Raw genomic sequence first — 26,378 nt, forward strand, 5'->3', positions numbered from 1 at the left:
GGAACATCATAATAATAACCCACGAATATAAAAACAATCCATACCCAAAGATATTAAAGGCCAGATATTACAATGGCTCAAAACAGAAATCATAGCAACAACATCCAACGCAACAGAATGATCAGTAATCTACCTTACCTATCAGTTCTCTCAATAAATGTGAATGGCTTAATCTCTCCACTCAAGAGACATAGGCTGGCTGAATGGATAAGAAAATACAGGCCAACTATATGCTGTCTTCAGGAAACAAATCTAACCTGCAGGGATGCATATAGACTAAAAATAAAAGGGTGGATATCAATATTCCAAGCAAGTGGAAGCCAAATTAAGGCTGGTGTGGCAGTTCTAATTTCAGACTATTTAGTTTTTAAACCAACAAAAGTAGTAAAAGACAAAGAGGGTCATTATATAATGGTGAAGGGCACAGTCCAACAAGAAGAGAAACAATTTTAAATATATATGCACCCAACTTAGGTGCACCCAGATTCATAAAGCAAACCTTACAGGAGCTAAGCAAACGGATTAATAGCAACTCCATAATAGCAGCAGATTTCAACACCCCAATGACGGCACGAGACAGATCCTCCAAACACAAAATTAATAAAGAAATAATAGACTTAAACAAAACTCTACAACAATTGGGTCTGACAGACATATACAGAACATTCTACCCAAAATCCACTGAATATAGGTTCTTCTCATCAGCTCACGGGACATTCTCTAAGATTGACCATATCCTAGGACACAAAGAAAATCTCAAGAAATTTAAAAAAATATAAATCATACCAAGTACCTTCTCAGATCACAGTGGAATAAAACTAGAAATCAACCCTAACAGAAACTCACATTTCTACACAAAAACGTGGAAACTAAACAACCTCCTACTAAATGATTACTTCGTAAATGAAGAAATCAAGACGGATAAAAAAAGTTCTATGAAGAAAACGACAATGGAGAGACAAGTTATCAACTCCTCTGGGACACAGCTAAAGCAGTTCTGAGAGGAAAGTTTATCTCCATAAATGCCTATAACCAAAAGACAAGAAGATCACAAATAGACAATCTAATGAAACGACTCAAAGAGCTGGAAAAAGAAGAACAGACCAACCCCAAACCCAGCAGAAGAAGTGAAATCAACAAGATCAAATCAGAACTAAACGAAATTGAAAACAGGAAAGCTATACAGGAGATTAATAAAACAAAAGGTTGGTTCTTTGATAAAATAAACAAAATTGACACACTATTGGCTAAGCTAACGAAAAGCAGAAAAGAGAAATTCTAATAAGCTCCATCAGGAATAAAAAAGAAGATATCACAACTGATCCCAAAGAGATACAAGATACAATTTATGAATACTACAAAAACCTTTATGCACACAAACTGGAAAATGTGGAGGAAATGGACAAATTTCTAGAAACACACAGCCTCCCTAGGCTTAACCAGGAAGAAATAGACTCCCTGAACAGACCAATCTCAACAGCTGAAATAGAAACAGCAATTAAAAATCTCCCTAAAAAGAAAAGTCCCGGTCCAGATGGCTTCACACCTGAATTTTACCACACTTACAAAGAAGAACTAGTACCTATCTTGCAGAAACTATTCCACAACATTGAGAAGAACGGAAACCTCCCCGACACCTTTTATGAAGTGAATATTACTCTGGTACCAAAACCAGGAAAGGATGCAACAAAAAAAGAAAACTACAGACCAATATCCCTAATGAATATAGATGCAAAAATTTTCAACAAAATCTTAGCTAACCGAATCCAGACACTTATCAAAACAATAATCCACCACGACCAAGTGGGCTTCATCCCAGGGATGCAGGGATGGTTCAACATACGTAAATCTATAAATGCAATTCACCACATAAACAGAAGCAAAAACAAAGACCACATGATTCTTTCAATAGATGCAGAAAAAGCTTTTGACAAAATTCAACACCCTTTCATGATACGAACACTTAAGAAAATAGGCATAGAAGGGACATACCTAAAAATTATACAAGCCATATATGACACACCCGTAGCCAACATCATACTGAATGCGGAAAAATTGAAATCATTCCCACTTAGAACTGGAACCAGACAAGGCTGCCCACTATCTCCACTTCTGTTCAACATAGTGCTGGAAGTCTTGGCTACAGCAATCAGACAGGAAAATGGAATCAAAGGTATCCAAATAGGGGCAGAAGAGATCAAACTTTCACTGTTTGCTGATGATATGATATTGTATCTAGAAAACCCCAAGGATTCAACCAAGAAACTCCTGGAACTGATCAATGAATTTAGTAAAGTCTCAGGATACAACATCAATACACATAAATCACAGGCATTCATATACGCCAACAACAATCTAATTGAGAACCAAATCAAAGACTCAATTCCCTTCACAATAGCAACAAAGAAATTAAAGTACCTAGGAATATATTTAACCAAAGAGGTAAAAGACCTCTACAGGGAGAACTATGAAACACTGAGGAAGGAAATAGCAGAGGATGTAAACAGATGGAAATCCATACCATGCTCGTTGATCGGCAGACTCAATATCATCAAAATGTCTATACTACCCAAACTGATCTACAGATTCAATGCAATACCTATTAAAATCCCATCAGCATTCGTCACAGATATAGAAAAAATAATTTTACGCTTCGTATGGAACCAAAGAAGACCCCGAATATCAAAATCACTCCTAGGCAACAAAAACAAAATGGGAGGCATTAATATGCCAGATATCAAACTATACTACAAAGCTGTAGTATTTAAAACAATATGGTATTGGCACAAAAACAGGAATATTGACCAGTGGAACAGATCTGAGAATCCTGATATAAAACCATCCTCATATAGCCATCTAATCTTTGACAAAGCAGACAAAAATATACGCTGGGGAAAAGAATATCTCTTCAATAAATGGTGCTGGGAAAACTGGATAGCCACCTGTAGAAGGCTAAAACAGGACCCACACCTTTCACCTCTCACAAAAACCAACTCACGCTGGATAACAGACTTAAACCTAAGATATGAAACTATTAGAACTCTAGAGGAAATATTTGGAAACACTGTAGACATCGGCCTGGGCAAAGAGTTTATGAAGAAGTCCCCAAAGGCAATCACAGCAGCAACAAAAATAAATAAATGGGACATGATTAAACTACAAAGCTTCTGCATAGCCAAAGAAATAGTCATGAAAGTAAACAGACAACCTACAGAATGGGAGAAAATTTTTGCATCCTATGCATCCGATAAGGGACTGATAACTAGAATATACTTAGAACTCATGAAAATTAGGAAGAAAAAATCAAATAACCCCATTAAAAAGTGGGCAAAGGACTTGAACAGAAATTTATCTAAAGAAGACAGAAGAAGGGCCAACAAACATATGAAGAAATGCTCAACATCTCTAATCATCAGGGAAATGCAAATCAAAACCACAATGAGCTATCACTTAACCCCAGTGAGAATGGCCTTTATCAAAAAATCTCCAAACAATAAATGCTGGCGTGGTTGCGGAGAGACAGGAACGCTCCTACACTGCTGGTGGGACTGCAAACTAGTTCAACCTCTGTGGAAAGCAATATGGAGATACCTTAAAGCGATACAAGTGAATCTACCATTTGATCCATCAATCCCATTGCTGGGCATCTACCCAAATGATCCAGTGACACTCTACAAAAAAGACACCTGCACTCGAATGTTTATAGCAGCACAATTCATAATTGCAAGGCTGTGGAAACAGCCCAAGTGCCCATCAATCCAAGAATGGATTAATAAAATGTGGTATATGTATACCATGGAGTACTATTCAGCTCTAAGAAACAATGGTGATATAGCACATCTTATATTTTCCTGGTTAGAGCTGGAACCCATACTACTAAGTGAAGTATCCCAAGAATGGAAAAACAAGCACCAGATATATTCTCCAGCAAACTGGTATTAACTGAGTAGCACCTAAGTGGACACATAGGTACTACAGTAATAGCGTATTGGGCAGGTGGGAGGGGGGAGGGGGGCGGGTATATACATACATAATGAGCAAGATGTGCACCATCTGGGGGATGGTCATGATGGAGACTCAGACTTTTGGGGGGAGGGGGGAAATGGGCATTTATTGAAACCTTAAAATCTGTACCCCCATAATATGCCATAATAAAAAAAAATTAAAAAAAAAAATCTCCCTAGAAAGAAAAGTCCCGGTCCAGATGGCTTCTCACCCGAATTTTACCACACTTACAAAGAAGAACTAGTACCTATCTTGCAGAAACTATTTCACAACATCAAGAAGAACGGAAACCTCCCCGACACCTTTTATGAAATGAATATTACTCTGATACCAAAACCAGGAGAGGATGCAACAAAAAAAGAAAACTACAGACCAATATCCCTAATGAATATAGATGCAAAAATTTTCAACAAAATCTTAGCTAACCGAATCCAGATACTTATCAAAAAAATAATCCACCACGACCAAGTGGGCTTCATCCCAGGGATGCAGGGATGGTTCAACATACGTAAATCTATAAATGCAATTCACCACATGAACAGAAGCAAAAACAAAGACCACATGATTCTTTCAATAGATGCAGAAAAAGCTTTTGACAAAATTCAACACCCTTTCATGATACGAACACTTAAGAAAATAGGCATAGAAGGGACATACCTAAAAATTATACAAGCCATATATGACACACCCGTAGCCAACATCATACTGAATGCGGAAAAATTGAAATCATTCCCACTTAGAACTGGAACCAGACAAGGCTGCCTACTATCTCCACTTCTGTTCAACATAGTGCTGGAAGTCTTGGCTACAGCAATCAGACAGGAAAATGGAATCAAAGTATCCAAATAGGGGCAGAAGAGATCAAACTTTCACTGTTTGCTGATGATATGATATTGTATCTAGAAAACCCCAAGGATTCAACCAAGAAACTCCTGGAACTGATCAATGAATTTAGTAAAGTCTCAGGATACAAAATCAATACACATAAATCACAGGCATTCATATACCCCAACGAAAATCTAAGTGAGAACCAAATCAAAGACTCAATTCCCTTCACAACAGCAACAAAGAAATTAAAGTACCTAGGAATTTACTTAACCAAGGATGTAAAAGACCTCAACAGGGAGAACTATGAAACACTGAGGAAGGAAATAGCAGAGGATGTAAACAGATGGAAATCCATACCATGCTCGTGGATCGGCAGAATCAATATCATCAAAATGTCTATACTACCCAAACTGATCTACAGATTCAATGCAATACCTATTAAAATCCCATCAGCATTCGTCACAGATATAGAAAAAATAATTTTACGCTTCCTATGGAACCAAAGAAGACCCCGAATATCAAGAGCAATTCTAGGCAACAAAAACAAAATGGGAGGCATTAATATGCCAGATATCAAACTATACTACAAAGCTGTAGTAATGAAAACGATATGGTATTGACACAAAAACAGGAATATTGACCAGTGGAACAGATGTGAGAATCCTGATATAAAACCATCCTCATATAGCCATCTAATCTTTGACAAAGCAGACAAAAACATACGCTGGGGAAAAGAATATCTCTTCAATAAATGGTGCTGGGAAAACTGGATAGCCACCTGTAGAAGGCTAAAACAGGACCCACACCTTTCACCTCTCACAAAAACCAACTCACGCTGGATAACAGACTTAAACCTAAGATATGAAACTATTAGAATTCTAGTGGAAAAAGTTGGAAACACTCTCCAAACATTGGCCTGGGCAAAGAGTTTATGAAGAAGTCCCCAAAGGCAATCACAGCAGCTACAAAAATAAATAAATGGGACATGATCAAACTACAAAGCTTCTGCACAGCCAAAGAAATAGTCATGAAAGTAAACAGACAACCTACAGAATGGGAGAAAATTTTTGCATCCTATGCATCCGATAAGGGACTGATAACTAGAATATACTTAGAACTCACGAAAATTAGGAAGAAAAAATCAAATAACCCCATTAAAAAGTGGGCAAAGGACTTGAACAGAAATTTTTCTAAAGAAGACAGAAGAATGGCCAACAAACATATGAAGAAATGCTCAACATCTCTAATCATCAGGGAAATGCAAATCAAAACCACAATGAGCTATCACTTAACCCCAGTGAGAATGGCCTTTATCAAAAAATCTCCAAACAATAAATGCTGGCGTGGTTGCGGAGAGAGAGGAACACTCCTACACTGCTGGTGGGACTGCAAACTAGTTCAACCTCTGTGGAAAGCAATATGGAGATACCTTAAAGCGATACAAGTGAATCTACCATTTGATCCAGCAATCCCATTGCTGGGCATCTACCCAAATGATCCAGTGACACTCTACAAAAAAGACACCTGCACTCGAATGTTTATAGCAGCACAATTCATAATTGCAAGGCTGTGGAAACAGCCCAAGTGCCCATCAATCCAAGAATGGATTAATAAAATGTGGTATATGTATATTATGGAGTACTATTCAGCTCTAAGAAACAATGGTGATATAGCACATCTTTTATTTTCCTGGTTAGAGCTGGAACCCATACTACTAAGTGAAGTATCCCAAGAATGGAAAAACAAGCACCGGATATGTTCTCCAGCAAACTGGTATTAACTGAGTAGCACCTAAGTGGACACATAGGTGCTACAGTAATAGGGTATTGGGCAGGTGGGAGGGGGGAGGGGGCCGGGTATATACATACATAATGAGTGAGATGTGCACCATCTGGGGGATGGTCATGATGGAGACTCAGACTTTTGGGGGGAGGGGGGAAATGGGCATTTATTGAAACCTTAAAATCTGTACCCCCATAATATGCCAAAATAAAAAAAAAAGAAAGATCTATAGAAGTAGAGGGTACATGAGAATCAGGGGCTGGGTTCATGTTTGTACTTTACCATTTACTAGCTGTGTGACCTTGAGAAAATTTATTTAACATTTTTAAGTCTCAATTGCCTCTTCTGTGGGGAAAAAGGGAGTTAATGAACTTTTATCTTCCTTAGTTCCTTGCTACATGACATGTGATCCATCCAGCAGTACTTGCATCACTCAGAAACACTAGAAATTACAATCTTCTCAGGTCCCACCCCAGACCTTCTGACTCAGAATCTGCAGTTGTAACCAGATCTGCAGGTGATTTATATGCATTAAAGTTTGAGCAGTACTGAAGTGAAGTCATGAAGGAGACTTGAGGGAACTTGGTGACATGAAGGAGAAATGAGGGAATTTGTATGATTTCATCAGCAAATTAGGAGGCCAAAGTTAGAAGTAGGTATGAAGGAGACATGAGAGATATGGAAAAGTCTGAAAACTGTTAGTTCAGGATTGGATGAAAAGATGGTAGAGCAGCCAAGATGTCATCTCTGAAATTAGAAAGTATATACGTATAGTAGGCCTGATCCAAGTATGTTTTAAGGGAGAAGGAATAGGACGGGAAATAGTGAATATATGAATACTACAATTCATTGACTGACCATTGTATGCTAGGTACTTTTTATGTTTTATATAATCATCTTAACAATTTTACCAGACAGATACTGTGAAAAATGTAGAATAATGTTTTGTACGTAGTAATTGCTCAATAAATATTAACTATTATTGCTATTTATAATAAATACTATTGTAACTTGCTAACTAAAGGACTGGAGGAAGGAAACAGAGGATTCAAAGTAATGAATCCATATTCGATTTATTGCAACTTAAACTGACTTCATCAAAGAGGAAAGTGAAAGTACACCAACATTTGTCCAGATTTCAAATATTCCAAGTAAAATCCCTTGTGCTAGGAAGTTGCTTGGTTTTGGCCCTGGGGTTCTCCCCACTTCATTTTAAAGAATGTAGATTCTCATTCTGACAATAAGTAACTCTTAGCTTTAAAAAGTCAGGATAATTCTATTCTATTTATAAAAAGCAAAGCAAATTCCAGAAGAAACAGCAAGACTTGAGCAGAGAGTTGGATTCTTTTGGAAGGGATCTATCCCAGGAACTTAAGACAGGACAGTTTCTTCAAAGAAGCTTACTTTGGTGCTTTGGGGAATAACAACAGCTTCTCTCTCAACATCCTCTAGGTTTAGCAATCGCCGCACCCCAACCTCAATACCTAAAAGGAAATTTGGCTGAGAGCAGAATCCTTAAAATATCAATTGCTACTCTATTAAGGAATGTCAGGAAGGGAACTTCAGAGTCATTGAAAAACATAATTGAAACAAGAAGTGTCCATAGCCTCAGCTAGGAAGCACAAATCTTGGAAAGAGCCTGGGAGTCAATGGAACCCACAAAGGATAAACACATTTACTAACATTTACTAATCACTGTCACCCTGTCTAGTTGGAAATCCCAGCCATTACATTTGTGAATGCAATTCCCAATTCTCCAGTCCTGGGCACATCACCGTGAACTACTTTCCTCAAGACTTCTCCCTTTTTCATCCAGGGCTGTTACCCCTTTAAGAATGCATTCACCAAGCCCTACTCACTGGCCTTTTGGCCATTATGATGATTGATAAGATAATTTTAATCCACTGAAGGAAGCCTTGTGGACTTGAAAGTGCTAAGAGAAAGTTGGAGAAGAGTGTTATTGACAATTTTGGCCTCAAGTTGCTTTAAACAGCAATAGCAACAGATTCACCATAGGAAAGGACCAGGCCACTAGGGACATATATAGAGTTCACTACATACTCCCAAAATAGCAGGGCTTAACCTGGCAAGCACATCAGATAGGTTAGATCTGTAATGGCTTGAGGAACCTCTAAGAGAAGACAAGAAGTTAATGCAAAGTAGGTATGGCCAAAATAATGTTTGGTACAGGGGACACATTTGGAAGTGTCTGCTCTATGCATAATGATCCTCTTATCACTCTATTCTGATTACCAAAGGTGGGTCCTAGCTTATATTACATAACCCTAGCTTCTTGGCCAGAGCTGGTTTATGCAGGAATAAACAGCTGACTCAAGCCAGGTCTATCTGTCCAGTTCCTTGCATCTTGAGAATTGGAATGAAGAAAGCCAGTACATTTTCGTATGGCTGAACTATAATATGAACTATAATATGAACTAATATATGAACTCAAGAGATGAGGGAGCTATTTCTTGCCCACTATGTACTTTAATTTACTAAGAGAGAAGCAATCAGCAGATATATCCAGAGGGAAGCATATACAAGACACAGAAAGTAAACTTCCTTGGGTTTCCAAAAACTTTCCATTTCCAAAACCCAGTCGATTCCTAATATCCAGTTACATTGCTCTTGAGTTTAAGCTAGCTTCATCTGGTTTCTGCCCTTTGCAACCAAAGGATATTAATGAATAAATAAAATGTCCAAAGGGGTAGCTGCTGTTCAGATCCTTGTGATTATCACAGTGAAGCCATATAGGCTAAGTGATGCCATACATTTCAAGTTTTTCAAGAAAGCTGCAAACATTTTATGTGAATTCTTTCATCTTTTATACACTGGCAATAAATTCATATTTTAGAAAAACATGTTTCAAGACAAAGTACATCTGTGTCCTGAATGTGGTTTCTGGCCCTTGAATTATGACCTCTGTCAGTAAGATGTCTGTCTTACCTGCTGCTTCCTTACTTCTTAGATCTTTCATCTATTTTTATCTTTTTCATATGTACCCATTTGTGCAGGGCATTACACTGCTGGCAGGACCCAGAATTAATGACCCACCTTGATTCTGTTTCCTTTTTGATCTTGCTGATTAGGCAAACATTTCATAATGATTAAAAATGTGGATTGTGGAGCCAAACTATTTAACTTCTAATTCAAGTTCTGCCAATTATTAGCAGAGTTTTTCCCATTTCTTTTTTCAGAGTTTTGGAGTGCTAGAGTTATACCAATTATGAAATGGGGATAATAAATTCAATGCTTAGAGTAGTACCTGGCACATTTATTATTGAGTTATTAATATTATTATTATTATTGCTTTGACTACTCTGACTAGTAACCATTTCTACCAGTGTGGACTCCCATAAAGTACCAGTCTCATCCCTTGTCCTCGACCTGCAATGACTTTTCAGTCCTAAGGTTTCTGTCCCCCTTCTGGCTCCAGTAATTTTTCTGGTCTCTTTTTATTGACCCTCAGTGTCAAAGGTCCCTCTAATTTCTCTATTTAGCACTGAAAATATCTGTTTATGCAATCCCTAAAATGTTGAAAAGTAAAGAACAGCTTTTAGAGAAAGTGCTCCTAATACTGTGCCTATAAAAAAAAAAATGGAGACTTTTTTTTCTTTATGGCTGCATCCTGGATTCTGCCTACCTCTCTACTCTTTGTTTCCTGCCACCAACTTATGCACTAGCCATAATCAAACACTATTTTTTGAACACATCATATCTCTGGTACCTCCATTCATTTACACATGATGTTCCTTCTATCTGCAATGCCTTTTCTTTCTCAACTTGCATACCTTGAAAATTCCAATTTATCCTTCAAGACTCAAACATCACCTCCTCTAGCAAGTCTTCTCTGACCCTCTAACCAATAGTGTCAAAAACATTCTACCTGTTCATATTAATGAGTTTCTCACTTGGCAAGTTTGCCAATACTCTCCTCCTTAAGTTGACTCAACTTTTCTCTAACCCTCAGTGGCCTTACCTAAAAATCGATATAACTATTGTAAATTTAATTGAGATGCATGTGAAGGACTTACCATGGTCCATGGAATATATTAGGTGCACAAGAAATCCTAGAGGTTAGCTATAGTTTTGTCCATCTCCCAGCTGAGCTCCTGGGCAAGATGAGGTCTTACATTTTTGCATTCCCAGGCTGTAGCACAGAGCTAGACACACAGAAGGCTCTCAAGCCATTCATGTTGAATGAATGAATGAGATGAGTGACTGAATATTGCTTTCAAAACCATCTGCATTATATGAGTGGACATGGTTAATACATGTCAGGTTTAATTAAACCAAACCTGCAGATCATATTCAAATTATTATTGTACCAAAAAAACACTTTGAACCCCTTTCCATCTTCTCTGTGCCATTACATATATACCATGTCATCACTGACCAGCAAAAATTCCCCTAGCTCAGGGAACTATTAACAATAATGATGAGTTTAAGCCTAGTTATAATGATTTAAAATTCACAGACCAAAACTACGATTACTTTTGCACCAACCTAATATTAGAAAGTCCAGCTTTTTAAGGAACAAAATATAGGCCATCTCAGCATCAGGAGATATTAGCTAGATAATATTCTTTGGAACTTAGCTGTTTCCCAGAGACATCATGGAGAAAGAATTTTAACCTTGCTTATTCTCCAACAGGTGGTTTTGCCCTGCATGTATTACCAACCACAGGAAAGAGTCCTCAAAACTCACACCTTCTCTAACCCTACCCTGTCCCTCTCCAACCCACATTATGTTAACGCTCATTACCTGCCTTTGGTTATAAGGTTCTTCCTGCCTAGAACATCCTTTCTCCTCCACTCTGGAGTCTGTATTAATTTCCTACATTATGACAAAGTATCACAAACTGTGCGGCTTAAACAATGGAAATGTATTGCCTCACACAGTTCTGTAGGCTTGAAGTTTGATATCAAAGTGTTGGTAGGGTTAGTTCCTTCTGAGACTGCATAGGAAGGATCTGTTCTAGGCCTCTCCTTGTCTGGCAGATGGTTGCCTTCTCCCCATGTGTCTTCACATCATATTCACACCATGCAAGTCTGTCTCAATGTCCAAATTTCTCTTTTTTATAAGGACACCAGTCATACTGAATTAGGGCCTATCCTAATGACCTCATTTTAACTTTATTACCTCTGTAAAGACCCTATTTCCAAATATGGTCACATTCTGAGGTACCACGAGTTAAGACTCCAACATATTTTGGAGGACACAATTCTACTCATAACAAAGGCCATAGAGATTGGAGGCACAGAGAACAATAAAATAGCTATTTTAATAGGCCAGGTCAAACACAATGAAAAATTAAGCAAAGACACTACAAATAGGGATGGAAAAGATACAAAGATTCAAGGAGCAGAATCTAGAAGGTAAGGAAAAAAGAAGAGTCATAGATGATTGCAGGTTTTTAGGTTGGTTGATTAGGTCACTATTGATCAGGGGATAGAAATGGAAGTCAAGAATTTGATGACATATTAAGAGTTCTAGACATATTACGTATGAGGTGTTAATTTGAGATGTTCAGTTAATGAATAGATGGCCTAGACTCAGGAAAAACATTCACTCTGAGGATGCAGATTTGCATCAGGGAGGCAGTCATCAGCATATAAATGGTAGTTGAAACTCTTAAGTGGGCAAGATAACCCAAATAAGCATTATAGAGTGACAAGAGAGGAGAATAAAAGTTCAATAAGAGACATAGGTGGAAATCCAACAGAGAGTATTGTCATGGACAACAAGGAAGGCAAGGGTTAAAGAAGGAAAAAGTGGCCAATAGCCTTGAATGTAGTAGAGAGTCAAGTAGGTTGAAGACAAAAAGAGAGAGTGCTGAACATGACAGATCTTTAGGTAACTTTGGCAAGAGCAGTTTCAGTAATGATTTAAATGGAAACTGCAGAAAAATGGGAAGGTAATTTGAGTGAGCATTGTCAAACAAAGATTGATTTAGATCAGGGAAAGAACGTGTTTGCAAGCTCAAGATTAGGCAGTACAACATAATATTTAAGCCACAGACTTTGTAGACTTGAGTTCAAATCTCAGCTCTACCACTTACTAGCTGTGTAAGTTTGGGCAAGTTGTTTGATTTTTCTGTGCCACAGTTGCCTTAACTGAACAATAAGGAAAATAATAGTTCCTGCCTCATAGGACTATTGTAAATATTATATGCATTGATACATGTAAAGTGCTCAATAGAGAGCCTGGCACAGAGTAGATCTTCAATAAATATTAGCTAGATGAGGTGGATAGGGTTGGGTAAGTGGAAGAATCAAAGAAGAAGAAGAAATTTAAGAAGATAGGAAAGAAAGAAGCTAACTGACGGAACAACTAACTTCTCAGAAGGTATAGCAGAGAATGGATCTCTTACTCTTACTAGCTGTATGACCTTGGTAAGGTAATTTACTTTCTTTCCTGGACCTCAGTTTTCTCTTCTGTAAAATAGAAATGATAATACTGCCTACTTTACAGGGATATTGTGAGGATGAAATACAATGATGTATGAAAGAGTTCTGAAATTAAGTGTATTGAGGATTAATGATATGATGCATAAAATTTAAAAAGCCGGAGACCACCGGAGCAGCCCGGAGACCAGCGGCAAGGGTAGGTCAATTTGCTGTTTCCCCTCCCCTGCATTCGGGACTGCTGGTGGGCTCCCCAGCGGGTGGACAGACCTGCGGACACCAGCCCAGAGACCGCTGCCGCCTGCCAACAGTGACCCTGTAGCAGACGTGGCACCAGGTTCCCAACTTCCTCCGGGCACCTCCGTGTGCACAGACTCGAGCTGCGCGGCAGGCGCCATATTGCTTCCTCCTCCCCTCCACCGACCCTACCCACAGCTGCCCAGAGAGACAATACAGCCACCAGCCAGAGGCACCTCCAGGGAACGGGACCTTCCCATTTGGGACCCTACACCTGACTCAGGGGAACTCAGACTGTGAGCTCCCTACCCGCCCGCCCTCCCAGGTGCTACTGGCACCGTATTCCCGGGAGAACGGTGCTGACTCAGAGGCTGAGAGACATAGACCCAGCTTGGGCTCCCTGTGGGTGAATTGGGACGGGAAATCCTCTCCCTGGTGGGGATACAGTTTGAACTCTGGGACCCAAAGGTCAGACCTGCAGACCAGATCCCATGCACCGAGGGCTAGCATTGCCTGGGGCACAGAAGGGTTATACGTGAACAGCCTACTGAGGTGTGTGTGCCTCCAGGGTTGGATCGGCGTCCTAGAGGGCAACTCTCCTCCCAGGAGGAGGCCGTGGACCCAACCCAGGTGGCGTTCCTGTGCAGGGAACATCCCCGCCAGCATCACAGTCCCGGGAGGCCTGGTGGCTTGTGGTCTGGCCTGCTGGCAGAGGCCCAGGAGTAGCTGCGGAGTTGGGGAGGATGGAAAGAAGCGAGGCCCGCTCCAGACTGCGGGTCTCAGAAAGCCCCACCCCCACACACAGACTTTATGGCTGAGCAGGACCATTCTAGCCCAGCCCTGACAGCATTCCCTGAAAGCAGAGAGCAGAACTTTGACCCCTGCTAATGGCCTGAAGGCAGGCTTACCCAACCCAGCTCCGCCCAGAACGAGAGCTGATAACAGGACACAAAATCAACAGCATAGCCTGTTCCTCCAAGCAAACGCCACCTACTGACAGGGACGGCATCTTGCACAGCCTTTCCACGGAACCTACTGACTCAATAAACAGGGAGTGGTCCAATTTCGCCCACAGACACCACCTAAGGCCTCAGAAACTAAACAAGGTGTGTGAATACCCAAACAATAACCTAAGGAAAGAAACAACAACTGATCGACATGGGAAGAAATCAGTGAAAGAACTCAGGAAATATGAAGAAACAAACGGAAAACACAACACAAGAGGAACACCAGTCCCCTAGAAATGGACACCAAGCAAAATCAGGCAACCAATATGACAGAAGAGGAATTTCGTATGTGGATCATAAGAACACTCACCCAGCTGCAACACCAACTCAATAACAAACACAAAGAAACCACAAAAAGTCTCCAGGATATGGGAAAAGAAATAGACACAATGAAGAAAAGTGTAACCGAACTCCTAGAAATGAAGAATCAATTCAAGGAACTACAAAATACAGTGGAAAGTCTCAAGAACAGGGTAGATGAAACAGAAGAAAGAATCTCAAAGCTTGAAGATAACACCCTGCAATTAAATAAATCAGTCACAGAAATAGAGCAGAGAAACAAGAGAAAAGAGCAAAGCCTACAAGAGCTGTGGGATTATGTGAAGAAACCTAATGTGAGGGTCATAGGGTTAGCCGAAGGGGAAGAAGACAACCTTCAATGGTTGGACAAGCTGTTTGAAGATATAATAGAGGAAAATTTCCCAGGCCTTGCTCAAAATCTCCATATACAAGTTCAAGAAGCTCAGACGACCCCTGGGAGATTCAATGCAAACAGGAAGACGTCACGCCATGCAGTCATTAGACTGACCAAAATATCAACTAAAGAGGCCCTTCTAAGAGCTGTAAGACAAAAGAAGCAAGTGACATACAAGGGAAAGCCAATTTGAATAACACCAGACTTTCCTAATGAGACTTTACAAGCAAGGAGAGACTGGGGCCCCATTCTCACTCTTTTGAAACAAAACAATGGCCAGCCTAGAATATCATTCCCTGCAAAACTAAGCTTCTTATACGAAGGAGAAATAAAAACATTCTCAGACAAGCAAAGTTTCAGAGAATTCACCAAGACAAGACCAGCCCTACAAGAAATACTTAAAACTGTGTTATGCACGGAACATCATAATAATAACCCACGAATATAAAAACAACCAAAACCTAAAGATATTAAAGGCCAGATATTACAATGGCTCAAAACAGAAATCATAGCAACAACATCCAACGCAACAGAATGATCAGTAATCTACCTTAACTATCAGTTCTCTCAATAAATGTGAATGGCTTAAACTCTCCACTCAAGAGACATAGGCTGGCTGAATGGATAAGAAAATACAGGCCAAGTATATGCTGTCTTCAGGAAACACATCTAACCTGCAAGGATGCATATAGACTAAAAATAAAAGGGTGGAGATCAATATGCCAAGCAAATAGAAGCAAAAAGAAGGCTGGTGTGGCAGTTCTAATTTCAGACAATTTAGTTTTTAAACCAACAAAAGTAGTAAAAGACAAAGAGGGTCATTATATAATGGTGAAGGGCACAGTCCAACAAGAAGAGATAACAATTTTAAATATATATGCACCCAACTTAGGTGCACCCATATTCATAAAGCAAACCTTACTGGAGCTAATCAAATGGATTAATACCAACTCCATAATCGCCAGAGATTTCAACACCCCACTGACGGCATGAGACAGATCCTTCAAACAGAAAATTAATAAAGAAATAATGGACTTAAACAAAACTCTACAACAATTGGGTCTGACAGACATCTACAGAAAATTCTACCCAAAATCCACTGAATATACGTTCTTCTCATCAGCTCACGGGACATTCTCTAAGATTGACCATATCCTAGGACACAAAGAAAATCTCAAGAAATTTAAAAAAATAGAAATCATACCATGTACCTTCTCAGATCACAGTGGAATAAAACTAGAAATCAACCCTAACAGAAACTCACATTTCTACACAAAAACGTGGAAATTAAACAACCTCCTACTAAATGATTACTTCGTAAATGAAGAAATCAGGACGGAAATAAAAAAGTCCTATAAAGAAAACGACAATGGAGAGACAAGTTATCAACTCCTCTGGGACACAGCTAAAGCAGCTCTGAGAGGAAAGTTTATCTCCATAAATGCCTATAACCAAAAGACAAAAAGATCACAAATAGACAATCTAATGAAATGACTCACAGAGCTGGAAAAAGAAGAGCAGACCAACCCCAAACCCAGCAGAAGAAGGGAAATCAACAAGATCAAATCAGAAATAAACGAAATTGAAAACAGGGAAGCTATACAGGAGATTAATAAAACAAAAGGTTGGTTCTTTGAAAAAATAAACAAAATTGACACACCATTGGCTAAGCTAACGAAAAGCAGAAAAGAGAAATCTCTAATAAGCTCCATCAGGAATAAAAAAGGAGATATCACAACTGATCCCAAAGAGATACAAGATACAATTTATGAATACTACAAAAATCTTTATACACACAAACTAGAAAATATGGAGGAAATGGACAAATTTCTAGAAACACACAGCCTCCCTAGGCTCAACCAGGAAGAAATAGATTCCCTGAACAGACCAATCTCAACAGCTGAAATAGAAACAGCAATTAAAAATCTCCCTAAAAAGAAAAGTCCCCGTCCAGATGGCTTCACACCTGAATTTTACTACACTTATAAAGAAGAACAAGTACCTATCTTGCAGAATCTATTCCACAAATTCGAGAAGAATGGAATCCTCCCCGACACCTTTTACGAAGAGAATATTACTCTGATACCAAAACCAGGAAAGGATGCAACAAAAAAGAAAACTACAGACCAATAACCCTAATGAATATAGATGCAACAATTTTCAACAAAATCTTACCTAACCGAATCCAGACACTTATCAAAACAATAATCCACCACGACCAAGTGGGCTTCATCCCAAGTATGCAGGGATGGTTCAACATACGTAAATCTATAAATGCAATTCACCACATAAACAGAAGAAAAAACAAAGACCACATGATTCTTTCAATAGATGCAGAAAAAGCTTTTGACAAAATTCAACACCCTTTCATGATACGAACACTTAAGAAAATAGGCATAGAAGGGACATACCTAAAAATTATACAAGCCATATATGACACACCCATAGCCAACATCATACTGAATGGGGAAAAATTGAAACCATTCCCACTTAGAACTGGAACGAGACATGGCTGCCCACTATCTCCACTTCTGTTCAACATAGTGCTGGAAGTCTTGGCTACAGCAATGAGACAGGAAAATGGAATCAAAGGTATCCAAATAGGGGCAGAAGAGATCAAACTTTCACTGTTTGCTGATGATATGATATTGTATCTAGAAATCCCCAAGGATTCAACCAAGAAACTCCTGGAACTGATCAATGAATTTAGTAAAGTCTCAGGATACAAAATCAATGCACAGAAATCAGAGGCATTCATGTACGCCAACAACAATCTAATTGACAACCAAATCAAAGACTCAATTCCCTGCACAATAGCAACAAAGAAATTAAAGTACCTAGGAATATACTTAACCAAGGACGTAAAAGACCTCTACAGGAGAACTATGAAACACTGAAGAAGGAAATAGCAGAGGATGTAAACTGATGGAAATCCATACCATGCTCATGGATCGGTAGACTCAATATCATCAAAATTTCTATACTACCCAAACTGATCTACAGATTCAATGCAATACCTATTAAAATCCCATCAGCATTCTTCACAGATATAAAAAAAATAATTTTATGCTTCGTATGGAACTAAAGAAGACCCCGAATATCAAGAGCAATTCTAGGCAACAAAAACAAAATGGGAGGCATTAATATGCCAGATATCAAACTATACTACAAAGCTGTAGTAATTAAAACAATATGGTATTGGCACAAAAATAGGAATATTGACCAGTTGAACAGATGTGAGAATACTGATATAAAAGCATCCTCATATAGCCATCTAATCTTTTACAAAGCAGACAAAAACATACGCTGGGGAAAAGAATCCCTCTTCAATAAATGGTGCTGGGAAAACTGGATAGCTACCTGTAGAAGGCTAAAACAGGACCCACACCTTTCACCTCTCACAAAAACCAACTCACACTGGATAACAGACTTAAACCTAAGGTATGAAACTATTAGAACTCTAGAGGAAAAAGTTGGAAACACTCTCCTAGACATCGGCCTGGGCAAAGAGTTTATGAAGAAGTCCCCAAAGGCAATCACAGCAGCAACAAAAATAAATAAATGAGACATGATCAAACTACAAAGCTTCTGCACAGCCAAAGAAATAGTCATGAAAGTAAACAGACAACCTACAGAATGGGAGAAAATTTTTGCATCCTATGCATCCGATAAGGGACTGATAACTAGAATATACTTAGAACTCACGAAAATTAGGAAGAAAAAATCAAATAACCCCATTAAAAAGTGGGCAAAGCACTTGAACAGAAATTTTTCTAAAGAAGACAGAAGAATGGCCAACAAACATATGAAGAAATGCTCAACATCTCTAATCATCAGGGAAATGCAAATCAAAACCACAATGAGATATCACTTAACCCCAGTGAGAATGGCCTTTATCAAAAAATCTCCAAACAATAAATGCTGGCGTGGTTGCGGAGAGAGAGGAACACTCCTACACTGCTGGTGGGACTGCAAACTAGTTCAACCTCTGTGGAAAGCAATATGGAGATACCTTAAAGCGATACAAGTGAATCTACCATTTGATCCATCAATCCCATTGCTGGGCATCTACCCAAATGATCCAGTGACACTCTACAAAAAAGACACCTGCACTCGAATGTTTATAGCAGCACAATTCATAATTGCAAGGCTGTGGAAACAGCCCAAGTGCCCATCAATCCAAGAATGGATTAATAAAATGTGGCATATGTATCCCATGGAGTACTATTCAGCTCTAAGAAACAATGGTGATATAGCACATCTTATATTTTCCTGGTTAGAGCTGGAACCCATACTACTAAGTGAAGTATCCCAAGAATGGAAAAACAAGCACCAGATATATTCTCCAGCAAACTAGTATTAACTGAGTAGCACCCAAGTGGACACATAGGTGCTACAGTAATAGGGTATTGGGCAGGTGGGAGGGGGGAGGGGGGCGGGTATATACATACATAATGAGTGAGATGTGCACCATCTAGGGGATGGTCATGATGGAGACTCAGACTTTTGGGGGGAGGGGGGAAATGGACATTTATTGAAACCTTAAAATCTGTACCCCCGTAATATGCCGAAATAAAAAAAAAAAGCCATATATACTCTAACACAGTGATTGTAAATTCCGAGGTGAGGGAGTAGTAATGTAATGGGGATTCTGATATGGGATGAAAGCAGGTGTATTCTTCCCCTACCTTTTACAGTGGCATAGTGAGCCTCTGTTACTAATAGGAGTTTGTTATGTTCCCCAAGAATGTTGGTAATGGAAACAAAATTGAGAACTTTGAACCTCTAAGGTAGTAATTCTGAAACTTCAGTGTTCCTCCCAGGCACCTGGAGAGGTTGTAGAAAAAAAAAATACAGAATTTTGGGTCCACCCCCTAGAGATTCCGAATCAGTATATGTATAGCGAGGCCTGAAAATTTGCATTTCTAAAAGGCTCCCAGGTGATGCTGATGATGCCAGTCTAGGCACAATACTCTAGGAACCCCAGCTCTAAGCCAGTGATTCTCAAGCTTTAATTAGAATTACCTATGGAACTCTTAGAAAGAAACCCTATTCCAGGTTGTACTCCAACCTGTTACATCAGAATCTCTGAGGATGGAGAAAGGTGTATTTTTTAAATATTCCCAGGTGATACCAGTTCGTGGCCAAGGCTGAGAATTATGTGTCTCCCTCAATACACACATCCAACATGCACGCTTATCTTATCCCGAAAGGGGAGCTTCAAGGACAAGTGAAAATTTCAAGTCCAAAGATTAGTGGAACTTTCAATGTGCAAAATGGAGGTGCTAAAATATTGTATTTGTGTGTCTTGTTCTTTTTCTTACTGCATTCTCCTCTTTGGATTTCTTTGGCCTTTTCTTTCTCTTTCACAACTCCCTTTCCTCTCACTCTCCTCTCCTTCTGAGTTCCCTGAAGCTAATCAGGTGTCTAAACTTACACCTTCCATTGGGAATACTTGGGAAGAAACAGTGAATAGCTTAAAAGAAATCATGTGTGCTGGCAGGACTGAAGTGTTTTTTTTTTTTTAAAGTTTCCAATAAAATTATTTTCATAATTTCACGATAAACAGTGCTACAAAATCTGGTGATATTTTCTTAAAGAAGATAAGAATTTTTCTAGTGCTAATAAATTTATGGGTAACATATTTTGTTAAAGTACATTGAAGAGACTTTTTGTATTTAAATACAGTTGACCCTTGAAACACACAGGTTTGAACTGCATGGGTCCACTTTATACATAGATTTTCTTTCACCTTTACCACCCCTGAGACACCAAGACCAACCCTTCCTCTTCTTCCTTCTCCTCAGCCTACTCAACATGAAGACAACAAGGATGAGGACCTTTATAATGATCTCCTTCCACTTAATAAATAGTAAGTATATTTTCTCTTCCTTGTGATTTTCTTAATAACATTCTTTTTTCTAGCTTACTTTATTGTATTAATACAGCATATAATACATATAACATACAAAATATGGGTTAATTGACTTTTTTCAGCATATTATGGGGGTACAAATGTTAAAGTTACATATATTGTCCATGCCCCCCTTCCCCCCTGGAGTCAGAGCTTCAAGTGTGACCATCCCCCAAACGTTGCACATCTCACTCATTATGTTTGTATATACCCATCCTCTCCTCCCCCTCCCACCTGCCCAACACTTGATAAATGTTATTCCTATATGTCCACTTAGGTGTTGATCTGTTAATACCAATTTGCTGGTGAGTACATGTGGTGCTTGGTTTTCCATTCTTGAGATACTTCACTTAGTAGAATGGGTTCCAGCTCTATCCAGGAAAATACAAGATTTGCTATATCACCATTGTTTCTTAAAGCTGAATAGTACTCCATGGTATACATATACCACATTTTATTAATACGCTCATGTACTGATGGGCAATTGGGTTGTTTCCACATCTTTGCAATTGTGAATTGTGCTGCTATAAACATTCAAGTGCAGGTGTCTTTATTATAGATTGTACTTTGTTTTTTTGGGTAGATGCCCAGTAGTGGGATTACTGGATCAAAGAGTAGACCTACTTGTATCACTTTAAGTGTCTCCATATTGCTCTCCACAGAGGTTGAACAGTTTGCAGTCCCACGAGCAGTGTAGGAGTGTTCCTATCTCTCCACAGCCACACCAACATCTATTGTTTTGGGATTTTTTGATAAAAGCCATTCTTTCTGTAGATATCTCATTGCGGTTTTGATTTGAATTTCCTTGATGAATAAGGATGTTGAGCATTTTCTCATATGATTTTTAGGCATTATTCTGTCTTCTTTTAAAAAGTTTCTTTAATTGTCTTGGCCCACTTTTTGATAGGGTTGTTTGATTTTTACTTGCTGATTTTCCTGAGTTCTAAATAGGTTCTAGTTATCAGCCCTTATGTGATTGGTAAGGCTTGTGTTCAACAGGTTATCAGTAGTTTTGGACTTAGTCAAAAGTTATACACAGATTTTCAATTATGCAGGGGTAAGTGCCCCAACCCCTACATTATTCAAGGGTCAACTGTAGTTTCAAATGTGTTTCAAACCTTCTTCAGATAAATATGTTATAAAACAATGGATAGTATGAAATTAAATTGTATTAGTTGACCTGAACAATTCATCAATAAGTTTACCAAGCTTTTTAAAAGAAGCATTGTATCCAAAACATAAAAATATAAACCATCTTGATTAAGATAAACAATTTAACATTCAGCATTTTTAATGGATAGAATTTTAAATGATTATTGATTATTTATTTTCTTTAAAATAGCTTCCTATCTCATTTAGAATAAAAACCAAAGTCTTTACAAGTTCCTATATTATCTAGCCCCCTCTACTTCACTGACCTCATATCCTGTCAGTCTCTTCTCCACTCCAGTGATACTACTAGCCTTCTTGCTATTCTTTGAATGCACCAAGTCTCTGCATTTGCTATCTTCTCTGTCCCTCAGGTGTTCTCATGGCTGGCTCCCTCACTTCATTCAGATATGTTCTTAAATATCACCACATTAAAGCTGTCCTTGACTGTCCTATGTCAAATAGCTCTCCTCAGCTCTACATGCCCTATAGCCTTTCTCCCACCTCAACATGTATCTTTATTGTTTATTGTCTGTTCCCTCCAACAACACTGTATCATTAGAATATAATCTCCAAGAGGGCATATTTTGCCAAAGTCCAGTGCAGCCATAGTACAGAGTAAATTCTCAGTATGTATTTAATGATGAATGAGTGACTATCATAACACAATGCACTTTTGTGTTGGTATCTTTCTCTGACACAGATCTCTACCCTTTAAGGCTAAGAATTAGGAAGGAACTCAAAACAAAGAAAATGTAGGGATAAGCTATCTAAGCTGTTCTAGTCTAGGCAAGAACAGCTTAATCCACCAGGTCTAGGCATTCCATAAGAAGATTTTGGGGTCAAAACTATTGCTAGTAAAACACAGGTTGACGGAGAGACATACGAAGAGAGAGAAGAATTAAAGTACCTTTTTCTGCAATTATCCCTCATGAAACCCTTTTGCTCCCACATAGATGGTAATTCTCCACAATCTCACGAAGCAGAATGATTGACAGCAAACAATTCAAAGTGCTCTGGGAAAGCCACTCAAAGCCCTCAGAGAAGGATTTTCTATTGCTTACCTGGAGTACTTGTTATTGGGTTCACAAACTTTTCATTGTCCTAGAAAGAGGATAAACATATATCAGCAACTAAGGGTTGCTGAGACAACTAAGCTCTGTCTAGTTCCCATATCCTGCAACTAGAAACTTCCCCAAAAGAAAACAAATCAACATGAACACAAAGGGACAATCAAACGTTAAAAATGGAAACACAGCAGCCCCTAACATATTCCATGCATACCAAATACAGGGGGCTGGCTATGGAACCAGTTCCTTACATGCCCTCCAGGAAAGGGTGTAGATAGCAAAGCTCAGTGGGTGTGGCATGTACAAATGGTTCTTGGCTCTATGACAAGTCTGCACTCCCACTATGAAAAGCAACCAGGAGTGTTCCAGTTTAATTCATGTTTTCTTTTGTTTTTAGGAGCATATAGGACAGAGACTTAAGGAAAAAAAAATCCTAAGCAAGTCTTTCTTTTTTTTTTTATCTGAATCCAGCAGACTCAATGATATGGCCATTCAAAATATCAATGTTTTGAGGTTCAGAAAACCTATTGAGGACAGAGGGGATGGTGAAACGTGCTTTGGCTAAATGTTGGCTACAAACCTGAAATGGACACATGCCCATGATGGGAGTTGGCACTAGGGATACAATGAAACTCAGCATTTTAAAGAAGGGAGGGGTTCTGTGCCTTGCATTTAAAAGCAGAGGCAGCTGAACTAGTAAAATTGCAGACCACTGGGAATTGTGGCATCTCATTGACCAAACAGAAACTTTCAGAGTGAAATACTAGCCCTAAAACGTCAAACGACACATTTTCATCTCTTTGACCTGTGGATCTCATTAGGCTTCATCCAGTTGCCCTCCCTATACAGAAACATACAGTCCTGTTGCCCTCCCTATACAGAAACATAAGAGAGACAAATATAGAAAAGATGTCACTGGTCCTAAAATAGGCCCCTTCCAACAAATCTCCACCACACTAGCTCTTCTATATTTAACAGCAAAAGGGAGATGATGATTCCCAGCACAATCTCCCTGACTAGATATGGACATGGGAATGACAGACCAGCCAAGGTGGTTAGCTTTCCTATCAAAGCATCCTGACCCTTTCTATTTGCATGCCATTTTGACTTGAGTTCCTATTTCTCCTAGCTGGAACTCCTCATCACTTAAGTTTGAGCATATGGATGCCTGGTAGTGAGGGAAAGACAATAAATGTGAACAATTAAGCCATTCATGTGACAAATGCTTGTTAAATGCTGGAATCAAATTCAACTTTGATCTTTGTATCCTGGGAAGAAACTCTGGCCACCAATCAGTTAAGAAAGGAGTCAGTGACAACACTCTGCCAAGCCTTGACATTTTACACACACCACCCAGCAGTATTATCAGCTAAAGGCAATGCACATGGCATTCAATAAATCTGTAGAATGAATTAATTTTTTCAAGACATCTGCACTGCCACGGCACCTCTCAGGAAATGGAAATTTCTTCCTTCAGCTTAAACTGCAGAGTCAATTGACTCTGAAGTTAACTAATGTGCAACTTGGCAACATTGCCCATGGTGCATCTCCAAAGAATCAACTGAATATTATAAGTGAGTCTGGAAGCTGGTCTGAGGGAAATAAGCTGTCCTGTCCACACAAATTTCCTCCACTATACACGTAGTGTTACAATAAGGAGAGACATTGCCATCCTTCTCATAATTGAATTTCCAGTCAAAGTATGGACTTTCCTCAGTTGAAATAGTGCACTGTCCCTTTAAGAAGCTAGTCAAGATGGAGCCCTCCCAGCTCACAGCCAGAGGTTTCAAGCAACCTGATAAGGATGCTGGAGTGAGGGGAAAAAAAGAAAGAAAATACGCCAGGAAAGAGAAGAAATTGAGGCTTTAATACTAGGGCAGGAAATGGAGGCTCTAAAGCATACAGCCATCAAACTGAGCCTATCCCACCGGTGGTAGCAGCTCCCCTCGGCTCTAAAGCACCACTCCTTCCTCCTTCCCCTTCCCTCACGTCCTTACCCCACCCGGCTCCTCCCTCGGGATCCTCCTTGAAAGAGTCTCCTGTAATGTGGCTGCTTCGCCGCCCAGCGGAGACCCCAGAAAGTGTGGCTAAAGGACAGATGGGGGGAGAGGCAAAATGAAAGGGACTTACTTTCTGCGCCTCCGAAGGCATCTTCTCTTCCCAGCCCTGGGCCAGGGCAGATCGGGCGGGGCTGAGATTGAGCTGGTGAGAGTCCTCACTCCCTCAGACTACAAACCTAGTTGAGTGGAGAGTTAGAAGGGAATGGGTACCAACGAGGGTCGGTTTACACTCGATTTTAATTATCTCAAGGGAAGGCAGAAAGGTATGAGAGACAGCCAGGGGTGGGAGCGGAGTTGATATCTGAAACCTTCCTTTTCCCTCCTTTCTGGCTAGCTTCCCCCGCCCTGCGTTAGCGATAACAGGGGCAATGGTTTTCTTTTTTCTTCCTTTTGGTTTCTCCCGGCTGCCAGTCCCAGACCCCACCCAGCGGCTCCACCCCATCCACTGCTACACATTCTGTCAATCACCAACCCCGTTAAAGCTGCATGGCATAACTTGTGCTTACGTCCTCGTCCCTCTTTGACTGGCGGGCAGAATCACTGGGCTCCAGGCCTTTCCAACAATGCCCCAACCTTTCAGCTGAGTTTAGGAAGCCTAGGTTAGTTGGTAGTCGCGGCCTCCCCTCCCCTTTTACCCCAAGCTTGAATACTCGGCTCCACCCAAACTCCTCCCCGCCTTTCCAGGCCCTGCCACACCCCACAGCCTTTTTTTTTTCTTCTTCTTCTTCTTTATTTTGTTTCTGGTAAAAGTGGTTCACTAGGCTGCTAGATCTCCAAGAAAGTTTCTGCAGGACACTCCTTGGCGCTCCCCACTCCTGTGCAGTCATCTAAACTGGAGTGACTACAACAGCTCTCCTGTCCCTGGGGCTTCTCCGTTCTGCCTGGCCCGGGATGCTAAGTCTTCTTTTCTTATCGGTGTGAGTCCCAAGGTTTCTGACTAGAATGGGGGAAAGAGAGTGTGCAAATTCCCGGAAATATGTTTGATGCCTCTAATTCACCCCAAAAATCAGTCCCATACCACAGCCCCACTCCATAGTCAGCTCAAAGTCAGAAAAGGGCTCTGGGGACCCATCCCACAGGTATAAGTAGAACTCCAGAATGACCCATGAGAAATCATCTTTAATGTTACTTCCCATTCCAGTTAATAACAACACCTATTAATAGTTGCCTAGGCCAAAAATCTTAGAGCCATCCTTGACTCTTTTCTCACAAGTCACATCCTAT

The 26,378-nt window shown here is 39.7% G+C and overlaps 1 protein-coding gene across 1 annotated transcript in view; it reads right to left on the bottom strand.

Moving 5' to 3' along the window:
* Nucleotides 1-25,796, bottom strand: part of KLF8 (KLF transcription factor 8) — a 301,584-nt gene extending 275,788 nt beyond the window's left edge. The window contains exons 1-3 of the mRNA XM_020284954.2: nucleotides 25,661-25,796; nucleotides 25,225-25,330; nucleotides 23,089-23,128 (exon numbers count right to left, since the gene is read on the bottom strand). Of these exons, the coding sequence (XP_020140543.1) occupies nucleotides 23,089-23,128; nucleotides 25,225-25,245 (61 nt within the window). The 5' untranslated portion in view covers nucleotides 25,246-25,330; nucleotides 25,661-25,796. The remainder of the gene's footprint in view (nucleotides 1-23,088; nucleotides 23,129-25,224; nucleotides 25,331-25,660) is intronic.
* Nucleotides 25,797-26,378: the final 582 nt, after the last annotated feature.

This window comes from Microcebus murinus, unplaced genomic scaffold (assembly GCF_040939455.1).
Source record: "Microcebus murinus isolate Inina unplaced genomic scaffold, M.murinus_Inina_mat1.0 scaf001_hap2_Mmur4.0, whole genome shotgun sequence".
Classification (NCBI taxonomy): Eukaryota; Metazoa; Chordata; class Mammalia; order Primates; family Cheirogaleidae; genus Microcebus; species Microcebus murinus.